Below are 23,376 nucleotides of genomic sequence, written 5' to 3'. Positions count from 1 at the left end.
ACTTTCCTTCACTCCTACGCGTATGGCAACTTAAACAAAAACTATTTGCTTTACATCACACCAACTCAGATAGGTTTTATGGCGACAGTGGGATAGGAAAGGGCCACGAGTGGGAAATAAACGATCGTAGCCTTGGTTAAGGTACAGCCCCTGCATTTGTCTGGTAAGAAAATGAGAAAGTACGGAAAACCATCTTGAGGGCTGCCGACAGTGAGTTTCGAACCCAGGCGGATAGCTACGGGACCCAAGCCGTGCAGCCTCTTCCTCGGTAACTTTCTTCTCGATTTGTCCTTCCTGAGGTAAAGTGATCATGTGAACATGATCTAATTTCGACATTGGTGGGATTCACACCATAGCCTAAATTCCGTGTTATAATGTTCACAACAGGACAATATTCTTCCTTTCTTTCATTCTGTCCTTTGATTTGGTTTGTTTTCAAGGAGTAGGGGTTCATGCAAGCTTGTTCGTAATTACAGCCAGTTTAAGGGACAACTCTTCTGACAAGATATGTCAATTACACAGACTTTCACAGGTGTGGCAAAAACCTTTCTGACACATGTAATTTATCCCTTCAGAAAATTGTCTTCAGATTATATATATATGGATTCAAATTAGTTCTCGGTTCGCTTAGCCCACACTGAATATAAACTCTGTACTGAACATCTGTATGCCATGAACACAACATAAAAATGTCACCCCTTACTTCCAGCTGAAACTGTCATGTGTACAAAATTCAATCGTTTTGAGGAATATCCTGGGTTTGTAATAAATCTTCAGTATTAGGATAGGGATAGCTGTCACTGTTTTTAGAAAGGTTGAAGGATGACAATATGTAAAGAGGTAAACATAAAATGTTGGTTAATATCGTTTCAAGATTTAATTGTACAAGTTCGGTACAGCTTGGCACTGTTTTTAAATTATATATTTCATGAAAACAAACAATATTTTATTCTATATACTACATTTTACACAAAGATATTTTAAAATGTGAAAAGTTATTTTGATTCCACTGAGTAACAGTGTATGTGTGTACAGCAGTCCCTTGGCTCGTACAGTGGACGTGATAGGTGAGAGCAAAGCCACATTCATTCCTCTCGGTTCCTTCGTATCTCAGTCACAGCCCGTCGTTATGAGATCAAAATAGTGTTCATTGTTCATTACACATGAGTGAAATAGTATAGTCCTTTTGTTGCCTTAGTATCACATTGTTTTGTAGAAAACTCCGGACTAAATTAAATTGGCAGGATTGTTTTACACCAGCAATGTCGATATCTCACAGATAAAAGGAATGGTGTTGTCTGGCTTCCTAACCCGCTTCTTGACTAATCAAGTCGCAAAAATTGGAAGAGAATAGGAACTGCAGAAGTCTTTGCACAAGAATCACCGTGTATTGTCATCTTTCCATAATACGGCCCGCCAGTTTATAATGGCAGTATTCCTCGCTCTAGCTATGGCGCAAAGTCGGCCATTAAGAAGTATACATAGAATGCAGACGCCTCAAAACTGGTATAACAAGGGCGTCAATGAACATGTGTTTATTCTGTGCTTCCAAGAATAATCTTTATGTTTTTTCAAAAATTGACTTGAACGATAAAGTAAGTTTCAGCAGCTGTACGGAAAAACATTGACTTTATTTCAAACTATTAATTACTGTAAATGTTACCTTATTTCTGACATATGTTAATATGTATTTGAGCTAAAGATATCTTGTACAAAATATTTTTCTGTAGTTGGACTGGTGTTACTAGATGTTGATGGCCGCGGTGATGATTGTCTTAAGGGGTGTAACTATGTCTTTAATTAGTTTTCATGCTCAGAATTACTCGTTACATTGTGGATAACAATACTCTTTTTACCCTGACGTTCGATAGAAAGTAATTAAAATGAAGTTTGAAGAATGGGAAAGAAAAATCAAAACTGTCCAGATAAAAATATTCTAAAAATAGCTTACTGTCGAGGATTTGTGTGATAACAACTAAAATATACATCACAAGACGTGTGGAAGAGTACAGGTGTATGATCTTCGCAACGTCAATATGATATCATAGTGCACGCTGCAGTTTCCGTCAACGTCCGAATAGACCAAGGAGACAATAGGGGAGCTCTGGGGCCAGAAAGTGAGACAACACCAGTAACTTGATAAAGTAGAAAATTTCCTAAATATCTAACAAACCTCACTCGAAATTCAGGGTGAGAAAACGAACAAATTATAGTTTGTACTCGTTAATAATCTTGGTCTCTATCTTTCATAATCTTCTTAACTTGAAGAAATAACCATGAAACAATAATAATAACATGACGCAATGGAAAATGTTAAGGTGAAGTGATAACAAGAACTGGTATAACTTATCAGTTTGTTACGATAAGCAAGGGAGAAGATAAACATACAAGGGATGGAAACAAGGCAGCTAAGACAGAGAATAGCGTTAGCGAAATTTCGTTCACATTCGTTGAACATATCTTCATCATCAATATTTGTGTGGTGTTCTATATGGCACAAATGGAAGATGGATTTAATGTAATAAAATGGCAACCAGCTCCATTGTTGTCCAAATGACTTGTGAGAGGATCACACGGGAAACACCTTGCGTACGAATAGGTACTCGGAGAACTGCTGGCCTTCCACACCTCCTCCATTGCTGGCAGCGACACGAAACCCCGCGTTCAGCAACCTTGTTATGGCCTGTACTGAATTTAACTTGCAGTAGCCATTCAATGGAAAACGAATAACATGCCGAGCGTCGTGTTGGTTCCAAGCGACGCTAGAACGAGCGTCCATGAGCGCTTGACTGGTTTCTGGGAATACTTCGTCCAAGAGAGCCCGTTCTCCAGACAGCATGATGCGTTCTCCGAGATCTGGGCTGATGTGCAGCGCCACACACTCGTAGCCTTCGTGGCCGACCTGCTGAGGGGGTGGCGGCTGCGGCTGATGCTGTTGACCCTGGTGATGGTGATTTTCGCCCTCCAGGCCTCGTCCCTTAATGCTCAATGTGGGGATCATTCCTATAGCACTGTTCTTGAGTCGCTCCTTCTTTAACTGCTCCAGCTGCCGGCACATGGCTGAAATTAAAAAAGTAACAACATTTAAGACATCTGCAAGATTTATTTTCAACCAAATAGTTAATATCATGTTTGATTTCTTTTAACAGTACACTTTGATTGTGTTTTCTACCAAACAGCACATGTCGAGTGTGTCCTCTACAAAGCGATAAATATCGAGTGTGTCTTCTACCAAACAATGCATCTCGAATGGGTCATCTACCAAACTCTATATCTCGAGTGTGTCTTCTACCAAAGAACGCATCTCAAGTGTGTCTTGTATAAAGCAATGCATCTCAAATGGGTCATCTACCAAGCAATGCATCTCAAAAGGTTCATCTACCAAACGCTATATCTTGAGTGTGTCTTCTATCAAACAACGCATCTCAATTGGGTCTTCTACAAAACAATACATCTCAATTGGGTCATCTACCAAACAATACATGACAATTGTATCCTCCACCAAACAATGCATCTTAAGTGTGCATTCTACCTAACAGAATCTTAAATGTGTCCTCTACCAAACAATAAATCTCAAGTGTATCTTCTACCAAACAACACATGTCGAGTGTATTTTCTACTAAGCAATGCATATCGAGTGTGTTTTCTATCAAACAATGCATCTCAAGTGGGTCATCTACCAAACAATACATCTCAAGTGTATCCTATACCAAAAATAATGAATCTTAATTGTGCATTCTAATAAACAGAATCTCTCATGTGTGTCCTCTACCAAGCAATAAATTTCAAGTGTATCTGGGGCGATGACCTAGATATTAGGCCCCTTTAAAAACAAGCATTATCATCAACATCAAGTATATCTTCTACGAAATGGAACACTCAAGTGCGTGTCTACTGTCATAAAATACACCTCAAGTGCGTGTCTACTGTTATACATGACACCTCAAGTGCGTCTTCTCTAATAAAATACACCTCAGGTGTGTCTTATATCAAACCGTACATCTGAAGAGTGCCCTCTACCAAACAATATATTTCAAGTGTGCCCTCTACCAAACAATACATTTCAAGTGTGTCTCCTGTCAAACAATACATTTCAAGTGTGCCTTCTGCCAAGAAATACAGTAAATCTCAAGTGCATCTTCTGTCATACAATAAACTTCAAGTGCGTCTTCTGTAATACAATACACCTCAAGTGTGTCTTCTGTCAAACAATACATATGAAGTGAGTTTTTAGTCAAACAATACACTTCAAGCGTGTCTTCTGTCAAAAAGTAAATATCAACTATGTCTTCAAACAATATAACTCAAGCATATCTTCTGTCAAATAACACATCTCCAGTGTGTCTTCTGTCAAATAACACATCTCAAGCGTGTCTCAAGTCAAACAATACATCTCAAGTGTGCCCTCTACCAAACAATACATTTCAAGTGTGTCTCCTGTCAAACAATATATTTCAAGTGTTTCCTGTCAAACAATATATTTTAAGTGTGTCTCCTGTCAAATAATATATCTCAAGTGTGTCTCCTGTCAAACAATACATCTCAAGTGTGTTTTCTGTCAAACAATACATCTCAAGTGTGCCCTCTACCAAACAATACATTTCAAGTGTGTCTTCTGTCAAACAACACATCTGAAGCGTGTCTTCTGTCAAACAATACATCTCAAGTATGTCGTCTACCAAGCAATGCATTTCAAGTGTGTCTTCTGTCAAATAATACATCTCAAACATGTCTTCTAGCAAACAATGCATTTCAAGTGTGTCTTCTGTCAAATAATACATCTCAAACATGTCTTCTAGCAAACAATGCATTTCAAGTGTGTCTTCTGTCAAACAATATATCTCAACCAAGTCTTCTACCAAACAATGCATTTCAAGTGTGTTTTCTATCAAACAATACATCTCAAGGGAGCTGTCAACAAAATAATCATTCTTGGCTAACTTTTCAATCTGGTTTGTTTGGAATATTTTAAATAGTACTTTGTGCTCAAATAATTTTACCTTACGGTTATATCCAAGAAGTTGTGTGTATTTAATGAGTTGACAAGCTGAATGTTGAAAAATGAGAAATCATATTATCCACAAATAGAATGTTCCAATGACCGAGCGAGTTGGTCGTGTGGTTAGAAGCGCGCAGCTGTGAGCTTGCATTTAGGAAATAGTGGGTTAGAACCCCAATGTCGGCAGCCCTGAAGATGACTTTCCGTGGTTTCCCATTTTCACATTATGCAAATGCTGGGGCTGTACCTTAATGAAGGTCACGGCCACTTCCTTCTCTCCCCTAACCATTTCCTATCCCATCGTCGCCATAAGACCTATTTGTGTCGGTGCGACGTAAATCAACTTGTAAAAAAAAAAGGAGTTCCAATAAACGCTATGATCGTTGTTCTTTATTTATCCACTTAAACTTAAGAGCTTGCCTAAGCATATCAGTAAAATGAAATGAAATGGCGTATGGCTTTTAGTGCCGGGAGTGTCCGAGGACAAGTTCGGCTCGCCAGGTGCAGGTCTTTTGAGTTGACACCCGTAGGAGACCTGCGCGTGATGATGAGGATGAAATGATGATGAAGACGACACATACACCCAGCCCCCGTGCCAGCGAAATTAACCAATGAAGGTTAAAATTCCCGACCCTGCCGGGAATCGAACCCGGGACGCCTGTGACTAAAGGGCAGCACGCTAACTATTTAGCTATGGAGCCGGACAGCATATCAGTAACCTTACAGAAATACATTTTTTTGCCTATATTTACCCATAAATTGCCTCCGTACATCCAAAAAGGAGAGAGAGGGATAAAGTTTTAGATTTCAGGCAGTAAAATCGTGATAATGAATCATTATGAATGTTTTATGGCAATTTTACAATATTTATTGTACTACTGTTTCATGTATTCTTTCATATTTTTAAAACGTGTTCTCAAGTAACTGATATGAATCTGATACATACGAACTAAAGAGTTTATACAAACCATCACAGTCTCATAATAACAGCTAATTCGACAGTTTAACCTGGAGCATTTAGCTAGTAATAAAAGATGCCCCGAGCGCCCAGTAACAACGAAAGTTCTGGTTATTTGCAAGAAATCTATGAGTTGCTGAAGACAGCTAAAAATAATAGATTGAAAATACAACTTCAACAGGGAGGCTTGCTCATCATAAGAACTGTAGTGAATGAGTTATTATTCATGTAAAATCGTAATGTTTGTTTAGAGTACAATGCCATGACGCTGTTCTCATCCTCTTATTGTGTAGCTTTTCATTCACCATGTTACTGCTCTGATGTGCCATAGATGCACCAAGATTAGAGATTGCTTATGTATAAAACGCACGGAATTTACTCCAAATATGGTCCAGTCTTCAACACATACTTTTATGTTTGGATGGACTGAAACTTAGATTGATGACGATCAAAGTGGAGAGAGAGAGAGAGAGAGAGAGAGAGCTGCAGAGGGCGGTGGGATTGGTGAAGAGAGAGGCAGATAGAGGTAGAAACAGAGAACCCCGTGTGTTTCAATATTACATGAGGTCTGTGATAGCCCGCAGCTCTGCCGGAGATGCGTTGCGAATTGCGACTAGACGTGAAGTGATGTATCAACGTAAGGACGGTGCCTGCAGTACCGCTGTATAGAGCTCAGAGCATCATGAGACCAGTCATTTAAGTGGCCCAAAGGGATGGGATACCTCCCATACAGTCAATCAGTCAAGGAAATTAGCATCGGAATTACATATCATCTGTGTGAAGTGAGTGAGAGCTGAAATCATCCTTTGGAAAAAAAGTCGAGGTCTTCGCACGGGTCGCGGTTCCGATTGGTCGCTAGAGGCCGTCAGTTTTTCTTTCTTTCCTTTTGTGTGTGAACCATGGAATCCGAGAGATGACCCGCGAGCTGGACAAGGAGGTAGATACTGCCCAACTCAATTTTCACATTATATACAGGAAAGGTGCTCTTCTTACGGGCGAGCACACTTCAAGCATATCGAGCCATTCATAACTCTCTAGATTTTCATATTGTTTCATTTCGTTTGTTTGTTTGTCTGTTTGTTTGAGTCAAGAGATTTCTTTCTACACAAATTATCGTTTGAATGCAAGACATTCTACAGTATACAAGAAAAGCTCTCCTCTTGACACTGGTAGTTTTTGTAAATATGAATATTCATATCGTTAGCTTTAAATGTTCTAAAACTGTAAAATTCTTTACAGTATTCCCGTTAAGAGATTGCTATTTTTGTAGCTCGTAGGAATATTTCGTGGTCGTCACACCGTTAACGAAATGTCTGTAGTGTGTGTTTAATTGGAGATTAGGACTCCAGATCTTGAAATAACATTTTTGTACGTCCCAATAACTACTTTTACGGTTTTCGAAGGACCTTGAAATAATACACTATACCAGCATACTGAAATACTAGAGTACAAGCCCCATACTCAGGTTGGTTAGTTGTCAGAGCTTAATTTCGAGTCTAGGACCTTCAGACAGAGCAGTTTCCCCGTCTGCTTGCTACTTTCATATGAATTAATATAAACACTTTGGCTTGTCTATCAACTCCTAACAATGTTTTCAGTTACTTTGATCGAGTTATTGGGTTAAACAAGAGTAAAAAGTACTCGTTAGAAATTAAATTAAATAACATGGAGAAATCAAGGGCTGAAAACTTAGTATAGCAACCGCCGGTTCAGAGGGTTCTGGATTCGATAATGGACCGAACTGTAGGTTTTAGCCACGGCTGGCTAATTCCCTGGACTCGAGGTCAAGGGATTTGCGTTTGTCTTCATGTACACAGAACACACTACCATGCAAAGTACCGTGCCTAAACAGTTAGAGAGCAGGCGAGTTAGCCGTGCGGTTAGGGGGGCGCAGCTGTGAGCTTGCATCCGGGAGATAGTGGATTCGAACACCACTGTCGGCAGCCCTGAAGATGGTTTTCTGTGGTTTTCCATTTTCACACATGGCAAAAGCGGGGCTGTACCTTAATTAAGGCCACGGCCGCTTCTTTCCCACTCCTAGCCCTTTCCTATCCCATCGTCGCCATAAGACCTATCTGTGTCGGTGCGACGTAAAGCAAATAGTAAAAAAATAAATGGAAGTGCCAGAATTCATGGCACAATGCGGACAGGAAAGGAGAGAGCTATTTCTTAAGCAAATGATTCTTTCTCTGCCACTCTACCATCACCCATCACCCTGTTGGAATGATGGGTGCAATCTGTGTCACGTATGTGGACTTGGCCCTTTTTTTTAAGGCCAGATGCATTTTCTGATCTATCTAGAGTAGACCTATGGAGAGATGTACTCTATTGCGTCTTTCTGCTTGTCGCAACTAATGAAATTTGTCGGTGAGCGCGCCGAACGCCAGTCAGCTGTTTGTCTTCCTACGCAATGCTCAAATAAGGCTAAGCATGAGCATGACTTGCCCACAGATAAGAGTAGCGCTTTCGGTCGAAATTAGATCTCATATTATTATCGACATTAAAGCGACACACCACCGTACAGAGAAATGTAGCTTTGATTATAGCGTTGTTTCAGTGAGTATCATCTACTTATAATTTACGGTAAATTCACGTATATTTACTGCCAAGTAAACGCACATAATAGTGAAAACTAAAAAGTAGGTTGTGTATGGTTTAGTAGGTTGTGTATGGTTTATATATATCTATATATATAAAGTAGCTTGTCCTGACTGACTGACTGACTGACTGAATGATTCATCATCGCCGAGCCAAAACTACTGGACATAAAGAAATGAAATTTTGGGGATATTTTCATATTATAACGTAGGTGCTCGCTAAGAGAGGATTTTTTGATATTCCGTCGCTAAGGGGGTGAAAAGGGGGGTGAAAATTTAAAATGAGTGTGTCTATATCTCAAAACTTTAAAAGTTTACAGATGTGAAAATTGGTATTTAGAATCTTCTTTAAAAACTAGCAAGATACCCGTGCTTCGCTACGGTATTATACTGAAATGTATAATTGAATGCTTATTGTATTAGATATATAATCCGCCGAAATTCGCGATCTGACTCATTTTCTGCGAGATTCCACCAAAATTCCCGATCTGACTGGTTTTCTATGATTTTACGGCACGTTTCCTCCCACTTTTAAATCTTCCTTTCCAGCAATCGATTTCGTACTTCCCGGGCTAGGCTCAGGTATTCCTCCCGGTCAGTTGGGTCCGTAAATCTTTGCTATCTTTTCCTATAATATTTTTAATATGGATAAAATCCTTCTGGAGATCCGGCGTGGTGTCATATTGGGTGCCTTGGCGGCACTGAACCCGCGGCCGGACTGCATTCTTAGTCATTACCCGTCCAGGAGCCGTTTCCAGCGCGGTCCGCACATTTGACGACGGTCCGGAATATTATTATTATTATTATTATTATTATTATTATTATTATGTGTTGCTGGAATGGCTGATGACAGGGAAAACCGGAGTATCCGGAGAAAAACCTGTCCCGCCTCCGTTTTGTCCAGCATGAATGCCACATGGAGTGACCGGGATTTGAACCACGGAACCCAGCTGTGAGAGGCCGGCGCGCTGCCGCCTGAGCAACGGAGGATCCTTATAAGTACATTAATAACAGTAAAATCAATTGGTCTCGCCTCCTTCTACACCCCACCGAAGTTAAGTTTATTTACCGCCAACCCCCCCCCCCCACCATAAAAAATTAAAAGAATGCTTGTTTCTTTATGTTTAAGGGAGATTCCAAACACCAATGTTCACGTCTATTACCTTCAGTTTTGAGATATAAGTATCCCCATAAAAATAATTCACTTTTTTTCACTTCATTTCACAATAATCCCCCCCCCCCTAAGTGAATTTTCCCGCAAATAATACTTGTTTCTTTAATAGTAAAGGATCTTCTAAATACCAATTATCACGACTCTAACTTCTTCAGTTTTCGATTTATGTGTCCTCATGAAAGGAATTCAACTCCTTTACACTCCCGCCCACCAAGATGGTTTCCCCACCAAAACGCGTTCTTCTTTGTTTTTAAAGGAGGTCCAAATAAGAATTTTCACGTCTGTAACAACTTTAGTTTTTATTAGATGTATGTATTCTCATACAATTCAGTCAATTAATTTTTCAATTCTTTCACCCCGCCCCCTTCCCCCCCTTCATTGGATTTTCCGGGAATACGTGTTTCTTTACTTTTAAAGCAGATTGCAAATATCAAATTTCACGTCTGTAACATCTTCATTTTTGAGATATCAGTAGCCTAATTAAAAGAATTCATCACCATTTTCAGTCACTTTTACCCCCCCCCTTCCACCCAAGTGGTATTTTCGAAAACTAAAAGTACACGTTTCTTTAATAGAGATAAAAAATACCATTTTTCACTTCTGTAACATGTTAAGTTTTTTAGATATACTGTAAAAATTCTCATTTTAAAATTTCACCCCTTTTAAGTTCCCCTCAAGTGGAGTTTCCAAAAACAAATCACCTATATTTCTTTACATTTACAGGAGATTTACACCCACTCTTTACGTCTGTAACATTTTACGTTTCCAAGATATTCTGTAGATATAGTCTTTCAAAAAATTCACCCCAATTTGTCACTCCTGTTTAACCGCCATTAATTGGCTTTTCCAAAAACTAAAAAATACGTGTTTCTTAATTTTTGAAGGAGATCCCATATGCAAATTATAAATTCTGTAATATCATTCGTTTCTGAGATATGTGTATCCACAATTAAGGTATTCAACCCATTTTTCACCCTTTTACACCCTTCCCATTGGGATTTTCCGAAAACAAAAGAATACTTGTTTCTCTATTTTTAAAGGAGATTCTAAATACCAATTTTTACATCTATAAACTTTAAAAGTTTTGAGATATAGATACACTCATTTTAAAAAATCACTCCCTTTTCACCCCCCCCCCCATTAATTCGATTTTCCACAAAAAGAAAAATACGTGTTTCTTTATTTTTAAAGGAGATCCCAAACACCAATTTTCAGGTCTGTAATATCTTCAGGTTCTGAAATATAAGTAGACTCATGAAATGCATTCGACCCCTTTTCCAACCTTTACCACCCTTCCTATTACGATTTTCCGAAAACAAAATATACGTGTTTCTTTATTTTTAATGGAGATTCTAAATACCATTTTTTTACATCTATAACCTTTAAAAGTTTTGAGATATAGATACAGTCATTTTAAAATATTACCCCTTTTTCACCCCCCTTAATTGGGTTTTCCAGAAAAACAAAAAATACGTGTTTCTTTATTTTTGAAAGAGATCCCAAACACCAATTTTCAGGTCTATAATATCTTCACTTTCTGAGATATAAGTAGCCTCATTAAAGGCATTCAACCCATTTTTCACCCCTTTTCACTCCTCCTATTGCGATTTTCCGAAAACAAAGAAATACATGTTTCTTTATTTTTAATGAAGATTCTAAATACCAATTTTTACATCTGCAAACTTTAAAAGTTTGGAGATATAGATTCACTCATTTTAAAAATTCACCCCCTTTTCACCCTCCCATTAATTGGATTTTACAAAAGCAAAAAAATACGTGCTTCTTTATTTTTAAAAGAGATCAAAAGTACCAATTTTCAGGTCTGTAATATCTTCAGTTTCTGAGATATAAGTAGCGGTATCCTGATTAAAGGCATTCAACCCCTTTTTCACCCTTTTTCACCCCTCCTATTGGGATTGTCTGAAAACATAAAAATACGTGTTTCCTTATTTTTAAAGAAGATTCTAAATACCAATTTTCACATCTGTAAACTTTTAAAGTTTTGAGATATAGACACACTCATTTTAAATTTTCACCCCCCTTTTCACCCCCTTAGCGACGGAATATCAAAAAATCCTCTCTTAGCGAGCACCTACGTTATAATATGAAAATATCCCCAAAATTTCATTTCTTTATGTCCAGTAGTTTTGGCTCGGCGATGATGAATCATTCAGTCAGTCAGTCAGTCAGTCAGGATAAGGAAACACGTATTTTTATGTTTTCAGACAATCCCAATAGGAGGGGTGAAAAAGGGTGAAAAAGGGGTTGAATGCCTTTAATCAGGATACCGCTACTTATATCTCAGAAACTGAAGATATTACAGACCTGAAAATTGGTACTTTTGATCTCTTTTAAAAATAAAGAAGCACGTATTTTTTTGCTTTTGTAAAATCCAATTAATGGGAGGGTGAAAAGGGGGTGAATTTTTAAAATGAGTGAATCTATATCTCCAAACTTTTAAAGTTTGCAGATGTAAAAATTGGTATTTAGAATCTTCATTAAAAATAAAGAAACATGTATTTCTTTGTTTTCGGAAAATCGCAATAGGAGGAGTGAAAAGGGGTGAAAAATGGGTTGAATGCCTTTAATGAGGCTACTTATATCTCAGAAAGTGAAGATATTATAGACCTGAAAATTGGTGTTTGGGATCTCTTTCAAAAATAAAGAAACACGTATTTTTTGTTTTTCTGGAAAACCCAATTAAGGGGGGTGAAAAAGGGGTAATATTTTAAAATGACTGTATCTATATCTCAAAACTTTTAAAGGTTATAGATGTAAAAAAATGGTATTTAGAATCTCCATTAAAAATAAAGAAACACGTATATTTTGTTTTCGGAAAATCGTAATAGGAAGGGTGGTAAAGGTTGGAAAAGGGGTCGAATGCATTTCATGAGTCTACTTATATTTCAGAACCTGAAGATATTACAGACCTGAAAATTGGTGTTTGGGATCTCCTTTAAAAATAAAGAAACACGTATTTTTCTTTTTGTGGAAAATCGAATTAATGGGGGGGGGGGGGTGAAAAGGGAGTGATTTTTTAAAATGAGTGTATCTATATCTCAAAACTTTTAAAGTTTATAGATGTAAAAATTGGTATTTAGAATCTCCTTTAAAAATAGAGAAACAAGTATTCTTTTGTTTTCGGAAAATCCCAATGGGAAGGGTGTAAAAGGGTGAAAAATGGGTTGAATACCTTAATTGTGGATACACATATCTCAGAAACGAATGATATTACAGAATTTATAATTTGCATATGGGATCTCCTTCAAAAATTAAGAAACACGTATTTTTTAGTTTTTGGAAAAGCCAATTAATGGCGGTTAAACAGGAGTGACAAATTGGGGTGAATTTTTTGAAAGACTATATCTACAGAATATCTTGGAAACGTAAAATGTTACAGACGTAAAGAGTGGGTGTAAATCTCCTGTAAATGTAAAGAAATATAGGTGATTTGTTTTTGGAAACTCCACTTGAGGGGAACTTAAAAGGGGTGAAATTTTAAAATGAGAATTTTTACAGTATATCTAAAAAACTTAACATGTTACAGAAGTGAAAAATGGTATTTTTTATCTCTATTAAAGAAACGTGTACTTTTAGTTTTCGAAAATACCACTTGGGTGGAAGGGGGGGGGGTAAAAGTGACTGAAAATGGTGATGAATTCTTTTAATTAGGCTACTGATATCTCAAAAATGAAGATGTTACAGACGTGAAATTTGATATTTGCAATCTGCTTTAAAAGTAAAGAAACACGTATTCCCGGAAAATCCAATGAAGGGGGGGAAGGGGGCGGGGTGAAAGAATTGAAAAATTAATTGACTGAATTGTATGAGAATACATACATCTAATAAAAACTAAAGTTGTTACAGACGTGAAAATTCTTATTTGGACCTCCTTTAAAAACAAAGAAGAACGCGTTTTGGTGGGGAAACCATCTTGGTGGGCGGGAGTGTAAAGGAGTTGAATTCCTTTCATGAGGACACATAAATCGAAAACTGAAGAAGTTAGAGTCGTGATAATTGGTATTTAGAAGATCCTTTACTATTAAAGAAACAAGTATTATTTGCGGGAAAATTCACTTAGGGGGGGGGGGATTATTGTGAAATGAAGTGAAAAAAAGTGAATTATTTTTATGGGGATACTTATATCTCAAAACTGAAGGTAATAGACGTGAACATTGGTGTTTGGAATCTCCCTTAAACATAAAGAAACAAGCATTCTTTTAATTTTTTATGGTGGGGGGGGGGGGGGTTGGCGGTAAATAAACTTAACTTCGGTGGGGTGTAGAAGGAGGCGAGACCAATTGATTTTACTGTTATTAATGTACTTATAAGGATCCTCCGTTGCTCAGGCGGCAGCGCGCCGGCCTCTCACAGCTGGGTTCCGTGGTTCAAATCCCGGTCACTCCATGTGGCATTCATGCTGGACAAAACGGAGGCGGGACAGGTTTTTCTCCGGATACTCCGGTTTTCCCTGTCATCAGCCATTCCAGCAACACATAATAATAATAATAATAATAATAATAATAATAATAATATTCCGGACCGTCGTCAAATGTGCGGACCGCGCTGGAAACGGCTCCTGGACGGGTAATGACTAAGAATGCAGTCCGGCCGCGGGTTCAGTGCCGCCAAGGCACCCAATATGACACCACGCCGGATCTCCAGAAGGATTTTATCCATATTAAAAATATTATAGGAAAAGATAGCAAAGATTTACGGACCCAACTGACCGGGAGGAATACCTGAGCCTAGCCCGGGAAGTACGAAATCGATTGCTGGAAAGGAAGATTTAAAAGTGGGAGGAAACGTGCCGTAAAATCATAGAAAACCAGTCAGATCGGGAATTTTGGTGGAATCTCGCAGAAAATGAGTCAGATCGCGAATTTCGGCGGATTATATATCTAATACAATAAGCATTCAATTATACATTTCAGTATAATACCGTAGCGAAGCACGGGTATCTTGCTAGTATATATATATATATATATATATATATATATATATATATAGTCGTATACGTTTTCGGCAACTATCAGATAGGAAAGGACAAGTGGTGGTGATGGTGGTGATTACTGTTTAAAGAGGAGGACTGGGGAAGAAGAGCCGTGGCCATAATAACAGCCCTAGTATTTACCTGGTGTAAAAAAATAGGGAAACTACGGAAAACAATCTCCAGGGCTGCCGATGATGCGTTTCGAACCTACGATCTCCAGAATGCAAGCTACATCTATATGGCCCGTACAACACATTCGGTTACACATTACTATTGCTTCATCTTCCCTTCGTCGAAGCTCTGACGATCGGGACACGTAATTCTGATATGTATGTTGACTTTTTTTTTTGCTAGTTGCTTTACGTCGCACCGACACAAGATAGGTCTTATGGCGACGATGGGATAGGAAAGGCCTAGGAGTTGGAAGGAAGCGGCCGTGGCCTTAATTGCCTGGTGTGAAAATGGGAAAGCACGGAAAACCATTTTCAGGGCTGCCGACAGTGAGATTCGAACCCACTATCTCCCGGATGCAATTTCACTGCTGCGTGGCCCTGAACGCATTGCCAACTCGCCCGGTATATATAGTCAAAGTGACCTATAATTCCATGGAAATTACCCCGTGTATATAATAAAACATATCGGTTGCCAAGAATTGTATTCAAGTTGACAGTTACCACACTGTCCCTTTGTCAGTCTCAAGAAATAAGTCTTTTGAAAAGCGGGCGTCGGGCAGAGAGGCCGTCGGACTAACATTTCTTCCCGGAATCGTCTCAACATGATAATACAAACTGCATGTTTCATGGTACATAACTTCTAATTGTGATTCACTCCTTTCATTAGAAGTTAAACAGTGCTCTAGGCAGTGTTTAAAAATGACCGGTTGAACATCAGTTTTAGACAGTGTCTAAGTGATAAATAATGTCTCTGCAATGCGCAGCCGTACTTGGGCATTGTTTAACCGCAGACATCGTCTAAACACCGTTTCTGCAATCGGCCCCCAGTCTCTGAGCCAAAGGTCTTAACCATACGCAGTTAAAATCCCTGGACTGGCTAGGAATCGAACCGTAGGGCCCTCTGGACCGAAGACAAGTACGCTGACCATTCACACAAGGGTTCAGACTATAATAACAGCAATGATAATCTTTTTACAAGTTGCTTTACGTCCCATCGGCATAGATAGGTCTTAAAAGCTAATGTGCCGGGCTGAGTGGCTCAGACGGTTGAGGCGCTGGCCTTCTGACTCCAACTTGGCAGGTTCGATCCTGGCTCACTCCGGTGGTATTTGAAGGTGCTCAAACACGTCAGCCTCGTGTCGGTAGATTTACTGGCACGCAAAAGAACTCCTGCGGGACAAATTTCCAGCACCTCGGCGTTTCCGAAAACCGTAAAAGTAGTTAGTGGGACGTAAAGCAAAATAACATTATTATTATTATTATTATTATTATTATTATTATTATTATTATTATTATTATTATTATTATTATTATTATTATTATTATTATTATTGAAAGCTAATATAGTGAGTTCGCAGTTGTGATGAACAGTACTCTGTAAGAAGGATGTCAGCTCCTCGACTGATCTATCATTAAACCAGTCTGTTTTCAGACCAACTTTGCTTTACAGGAGTGGAATCTGGGTGGACTCAGCATATACATAAGTTATAATAGATATGAAAGTAGCGAGAATTATCGCAGATACAAACAGGTCGGAAAATGGTAAGAGGGTACTGGGAATGGGGAGATAAAGAACAAGTTAGGAATAATGGCGTATGGCCCTCGCATCCCCCCGCAAGGCCCCTGTTCAGCATAGGAGGTGAGGCCGCCTGGGTGAGGTACTGGTCATCCTCCCCAGTTGTATCCCCCGGCCCAATATCTCACGCTGCAGGTGAGATCCCTCGCTGAGTCCGAGGGAAAAACCAACCCTGGAGGGTAAACGGATTAAGAAAGAAAAAAAGGAAAACAAGGTCTTTCGAGTTGACAACATACGGTATAGGCGGCCTGCACGTCTGTGAGGATGGGGCCCTACCTAAGATGATATCTAATGCATAAGCCCGAGCCATAGGAATTGACTAATGAAAATTTAAATCCCCGACCAGACCGGGAATCGAACCCGGGACCCAGTGAACCAAAGTCCAGTACGCTAACTATTTATGCATGGAGCCGGACAAGTTAGGAATGAACACAACTGATGAAGCATCAAGTATTAACCAGCTTCGGTGTTGGGGTCATGTGAGGCGAATGGAGGAGGAGAAGTTACCTAAGAGAATAATGGACTCGGTCATGGAGGGTAAGAGAGGTAGAAGGAGATCAAGGCAACGATATTTAGACTCAGCTTCTAATGGTTTGAGGATAAGAGGTATAGAACTAAACGAGGCACAGAAATAGTTACAAATAGGATTGTGGCGGCGTTTAGTAAATTCAGAGGCTTGACTGAATGCTAAAAGGCATAAAATTGGCCGTAATTAAGGTAGGGTCCCAGAATTTTCCTGGTGTGAAAATGGGAACCATGGAAAACCACCTTCAGGGCTGCCGACACTGAGGTTCGAACCCACTATCTCCAGACATTTGAATTTGAAAAATAAAACAAGTCCACCTCTGTGGTGTAGTGGTTAGTGTGATTAGCTGCCACCCCCGCAGGCCCGGGTTCGATTCCCGACTTTACCACGAAATTTGAAAAGTTGTACGAGGGCTGGAACGGGGTCCACTCCGCCTCAGGAGGTCAAATGAGTTGAGCTGGGTTTGATTTCCACTTCAGCCATCCTGGAAGTGGTTTTCCGTGGTTTCCCACTTCTCCTCCAGGCAAATGCCGGGATGGTACCTAACTTAAGGCCACGGCCGCTTTCTTCCCTCTTCCTTGTCTATCCCTTCCAATCTTCCCATCCCCCCGCAAGGCCCCTGTTCAGCATAGGAGGTGAGGCCGCCTGGGTGAGGTACTGGTCATCCTCCCCAGTTGTATCCCCCGGCCCAATATCTCACGCTGCAGGTGAGATCCCTCGCTGAGTCCGAGGGAAAAACCAACCCTGGAGGGTAAACGGATTAAGAAAGAAAAAAAGGAAAACAAGGCCGTACGCCCTTTTCACTAACGGAAAAAGAGGACGTGTCCTAGAAAAAATGGACGTATAATAACCCTAGGTGGAGTGAGATTGATATATGTGACTAAGAACTTACGGGCAATGTCGAAGTACCGCGCCTCCTCCAGCAACAGGTCGATATCAGCGAAGTTGTCCGGAATAAGCAATCGGGAGTTCCGCATGAAATTTAAAATATGGCGGAACATCCCACCATCCCTGTCGATGAAGTAATGTTGTTTGAGAGAATCCAGCACAATCGGAATACTGCCATTGAAGAGCTTCGCCAGCCGAGACTCGGGGTATCTGGAACAGGCAAACAAACATTCCGATACAAATACACAGTCGTTAACAAGAATTCTTCTGGAACTACAATACACCTGTTGAATTCCTTGAACACAGCATTACGATCAGCTCCCGCTCTTAGCAGTATTGAGAAGTTACTTTATTTCGAGATTACAAATTTGAATCTTGACACTGAAAGTTACATCCGGAGTCCCATTTCAGACCCTGTATGCACAATTGTGCGTGTTCGGTTTTTAATTTGTATACACGTTAAAATGCCGTTTCACTGTTTCGTTTGTGCGAGCTTCGCACAATGACTGCCTTTTTTCAGCTTCCTACTCCTGCCACTAGAAGAGTAATTGAATGTTTACAACTGTTTTTCTTAAAATGTGGACAGAAGGGCTCACCAATTAAGTACGTTGTTATTTTTCACTTATATGCATTATAGCCCAAGTTTAACTCTTAATACATATAAATAGAAGACTGACATTTTCCTTAATATATAAGCAAAACTGCCCATAATCAGATTTTCATTGTGATAAGTTCAGAATTTCAAGTTTTTTTAAATTTAAACAGAAATAAACATAAATATTTATACATTTCTAAATATTTTGAGTGATGAGTGATGATGTTCTTTCAAGATCGAAACATGTCATTCTATTTTAATTAAGTCGTTTATTTTTTTTCAGGTGCAGTGCGTTCGCTTACGGGTGGGGCCGGGAGTAACTTTGCTTGCCTGGCACTAGCCTCTTGCGGGCTTGAGACGCGCAAGTCAAGGTCGAAGCATCGCTTGCCAGACACTAGCTACGCTGTTGGACGGGAAAACGCTATCTGTATGCTTTCGCTGTCTATATTACAGTGCACCGAGCTCGATAGCTGCAGTCGCTTAAGTGCGGCCAGTATCCAGTAATCGGGAGATCGTGGGTTCGAGTCCCACTGTCGGCAGCCTTGAAGATGGTTTTCCGTGGTTTCCCATTTTCACACCAGGCAAATGCCGGGGCTGTACCATAATTAAGGCCACGGCCGCTTCCTTCCAACTCCTAGGCATTTCCTATCCCATCGTCGCCATAAGACCTATCTGTGTCAGTGCGACGTAAAGCAAATAGCAAAAAAAAAAAAAAAAAAATATTACAGTGCTACCAAAACTCATTAATTAATTAATTAATCGTCTCTAGGCCGTAATTCATGCATGATATGCACTCTATAAGGTTTTAATTTTAGAAGTCTAGTGGCAGTAAAAACGGATGTTTCACCAATTTTTCACTTACGAATTGAAGCATTTAGCGATCCTCCTGTCCTTAGTTTGTTAACAAGTCGTGTAACAGTTTCTCTACTCGGAATTGGAGCACACGGGCATTTCCCTGCAAATTGCCGGGCTGAGTGGCTCAGACGGTTGAGGCGCTGGCCTTCTGACCCCAACTTGGCAGGTTCGATCCTGGTTCAGTCCGGTGGTATTTGAAGGTGCTCAGATACGTCAGCCTCGTGTCGGTAGATTTACTGGCACGTAAAAGAACTCCTGCGGGACAAAATTCCGGCACCTCGGCGTCTCCGAAAACCGTAAAAGAGTAGTTAGTGGGACGTAAAGCAAATAACATTATTTATTATTATTATTTCCCTGCAAATTGTCTGCGACCTCTCTACATGACTCTATTTTTACATATATATCGTACATAAAAATTCTCTTTTCAAGCGGGCGTTTAGCCTGTTGCATTGCTAATCACTACGTTACTTACGCACTGCACAGCTGGCTGGCTTACAACCGCCGCCTACTCGACCTTAACTGGCGCTTCTCAAGCCCGCCCGTGGCTAGCGAGGTTTCTCCCGGTCCCACCCGTAAGCAAACGCACTGTATAATTCTGTTACCGTATGTTCTCATTTTTCAGGTAGTTTATAAAGTTAGTTATTCAAAATTATTTTCGGCAGACTGAAGAACCTAACAGTTATTATAAAAATTAAACAAAAAATAAGTACCGGTATTTGACAGTATTAGTTAATGAGTTTCGTACACGCACAATTGTGTGGGCTTAGGACTGGGCGCAGTATAGGCATCAGCTAATTCCCAGTTGCAATATGAAGAGCAAACTGCTTCGATGTTATAACTCAATGGATACTGGGGTAACAGCAGGCTCAATGAAAATAAAACTATATTATGAATAAATAATAATAATTGTATAAAATCATTACAAAATAAAACCAGAATTCAAAATAAGAAATACATAACCTTGATTTTTATAGGGCACAATGTTACCACAAACATGGACATGGACAAAATTCTGGAGCTATTGCAAGCAGAAGATTGCTCAATAGAAGATGATCAGGCTATGGACGCACCTATGCAGACACATCACTTTCAGAAATGTAATGAAATGGCGTATGGCTTTTAGTGCCGGGAGTGCCCGAGGACATGTCTGACTCGCCAGGTGGAGGTCTTTTTGATTTGATGTACGTAAGCAACCTGCGCGACGTGATGAGGATGAAATGATGATGAAGACACATACCCCAGCCCCCGTGCCAGCGGAATTAACCAATGATGGTTAAATTTCCCGACCCTGCCGGGAATCGAACCCCGGATCCCTGTGACCAAAGGCCAGCGCGCTAACCATTTAGCCATGGAGCCGGACACCTTCAGGAATATATTACCTCGTTTCAAGCCCCAGGGTAGTTATACCACATGACCGTGGCCAACAGATTTGGTGTCATCCAGGCAGTCACTTCTAGGATGGCTAAGAGTGTAATGTTCTTATATTCATTCACTTTCTCAAATGTCTCAAATTTGTGTGCACTGAGGAGCGAAACTAGGCCAACAGGTTGGGAAGTTATCACTTGGCGTGTGAACAACGGCGGTAGCACAATATGCACAGTATCCATAGGAAATGCAAAATACCTCTCATGTCACTCATCACGATATTTCAGGAACGATCAAACTGATGAGCCTTGAATTTGGCTTTAGACCTTCTTCAAAAATTCAATCCCTAGAAGGTAAAAAAATGGGCAAAAACACAAGAAACGATCAATGTGTCAGAGTGATAGGTCACGCGGTGTTATGATAGTTAAATTGACGGGTTCTATCCCGGCTCAACCTGGTGGTATTTAAGGGTGCACAAATACATCATAGTGGCAGGTTAAAGAACTGCTGTGGGACAATTCGAAACCTCGCCGTCTCCGAAAACTGTAAAAGTAGTTAGGGGGAAGTAAAACCTATATTATTAATTAATCATTAAATTTTATGTCGCTCGGCTGCGTGTGAAGTAAAAGAAAACTCCAAAGAGAAGGAAATTATAGACACCACCTCGTGCTATTTTGCTGGACATTCTAAGAATCAAGTAAGATATTTACTTTGTATTTATTCATTTCGACTTCCCCAACTGGAGGTTGCCCCTGAGGACAAAGCCTACAAAAAGACAATACAAATATTAAAAGTAATTAGGAGGTGGTTTGCACATTTGACATACTGTCTGTTGTTGCATTAAAAAGTTTGGGAGATATCGTTTTTCAGGATTTGGATGGAATATTTCAAGTCAGTTTCTTTTATTAATGGCTGATTGAGGTAAAATTATTTGCATACCTGGAAGAAAAAGAGAGGAATTGTTCCTCTAACGCCAACCATTAATCCAGCCGGTATTCTTGTTGATAGAATGTGCCTCATTGGGTTGTGTTTCGGATATCTCGAATCTGATCGTCGGATCGTCCTGAAGGCTATCACGTCAATTCGACGGGTGCTCCCTGTAATCTACCCCCTGCGGGTGGGGGACGCACATATAGAATACACCCGCGGTATCCCCTGCCTGTCGTAAGAGGCGACTAAAAGGGGCGACCAAGGGCTGACTGAATTAGAACCATGAAACTAATTTTGAATCGTACCATCACGCGGGGAACACCATGGGTTGCCTGTACTTGCGAGTAGTACCACTGTATTAGGTATGAAATAAGTTTGTGATTAGTAGCAGCTGGAGGGGGTTCTCCTGTGGGTTTCCAGTACCCGTGCGTCGTACCCATGTGAGCAACACCGCGGGTCTGGGCGTTGCCTGTGAGTTGTACCACTGTATGAGCGACACCGTGGGTCTGCGTTGGCTGTGATTGGTACCCACTCTGTGAGGAACACCACGGGATGTGTGGTTAGTACACCTAGGTGAGGAACCTTATCGGTCTGCGTTGGCTATGAGTGGCGCCATTGTGTGAGAAACACCATAGGTCTGCGTTCCCTGTACGAAGTGCAAACCTTGTGAGTAGTACCTTCTTGTGTGGAACACCGTGAGTCTTCGCTGCTTTTGATTAGTACCCCGACATGACTAATACCATGGTTCTACTTTACTCGCGACATGTACCATTTTGTGGGGCCTTAGACATGGATTTTGCACCCCTTTAGACATCAAGCATCCTTGTGCTTTATAAGTGGTCTCTTGGTCAGTAATACTATTATTTTCGATCTTTTTTTAAGCCTGATCCACTGTTTTTTTTGTTTGTTTGTTTGTTTGTTTGTTTGTTTGTTTGGTTGGTTGCTTTTTGTTGGGTTCATGTCCATCAAATCATTGTTCATGACAATTTTTATTTTATTTTGGTCAGTGGATGTATTTGACCTTTTTGTTATTTCATTTCGTACCATTAGGGGCCGATGACCTCGATGTTAGGCCCCTTTAAACAACAAGCATCATCATCATCATCGCTCCCTGTAATAGAGAGACCGTGAACCTCCTCGAAGACAGTAAAGCCTTACTCCCGTAACGCTTGAACAATGGCAGATCGTATTTTATGGTGCCTAATATTTCGTAGAGCTTCTCCATAGTTTTCTCGAAAGTGCCTTTATATATATTTTGAATGTTGCCACGTGCATCAAATTTTGTCAAAATTCAATTTAAAAATTTCAAGAATGCTTCAACTTCAAAAGTAAAATTCCAGAGCAAAATTCCACGTACTGATGTAGGTACTGAGACATGAAAAAGAATTATTTTTAAAACCAAGGAACGTACAGTCCATTTTGGACCTTGGCTTGCCAAGGCGACTGCCGCCCAACCAGTAGATACTGGATTGTCACGTCGTCATCGTGAGTATTGGGCAAAAATCGGTCAAAAATTCGAAATTTTCTTTTTTTGGGAGCGGGGGTTGGGGGCAGGTGGCTAACATCAAAGGAATTGAAGATATTAAGAGAACACGGGAAGGCATGTCTTACAAATCAGAAGAACTTTTATGCTTCCGGTAAGGCACAGACGTTTAACGCGGAATGCCGATAGATAAAAGTTTTTCGAAAGTGTCTTTTCATATATTCCGAATGTTTCACATGCATCAAATTTTGTCTAAATTCAATG

The 23,376-nt window shown here is 40.0% G+C and overlaps 1 protein-coding gene across 5 annotated transcripts in view; it reads right to left on the bottom strand.

Moving 5' to 3' along the window:
* Positions 1-860: 860 nt before the first annotated feature.
* Positions 861-23,376, bottom strand: part of twz (BTB/POZ domain-containing protein twz) — a 210,955-nt gene continuing 188,439 nt past the window's right edge. For all 5 annotated transcript variants that reach the window (XM_067138967.2, XM_067138970.2, XM_067138969.2 and 2 more), the window contains exons 3-4: positions 17,889-18,094; positions 861-3,060 (exon numbers count right to left, since the gene is read on the bottom strand). In XM_067138967.2, the coding sequence (XP_066995068.1) occupies positions 2,570-3,060; positions 17,889-18,094 (697 nt within the window). In that variant the 3' untranslated portion in view covers positions 861-2,569. The remainder of the gene's footprint in view (positions 3,061-17,888; positions 18,095-23,376) is intronic.

Source organism: Anabrus simplex, chromosome 2 (genome assembly GCF_040414725.1).
Source record: "Anabrus simplex isolate iqAnaSimp1 chromosome 2, ASM4041472v1, whole genome shotgun sequence".
NCBI lineage: Eukaryota > Metazoa > Arthropoda > Insecta > Orthoptera > Tettigoniidae > Anabrus > Anabrus simplex.
This window is presented reverse-complemented; position numbering and strand designations above follow the sequence as displayed.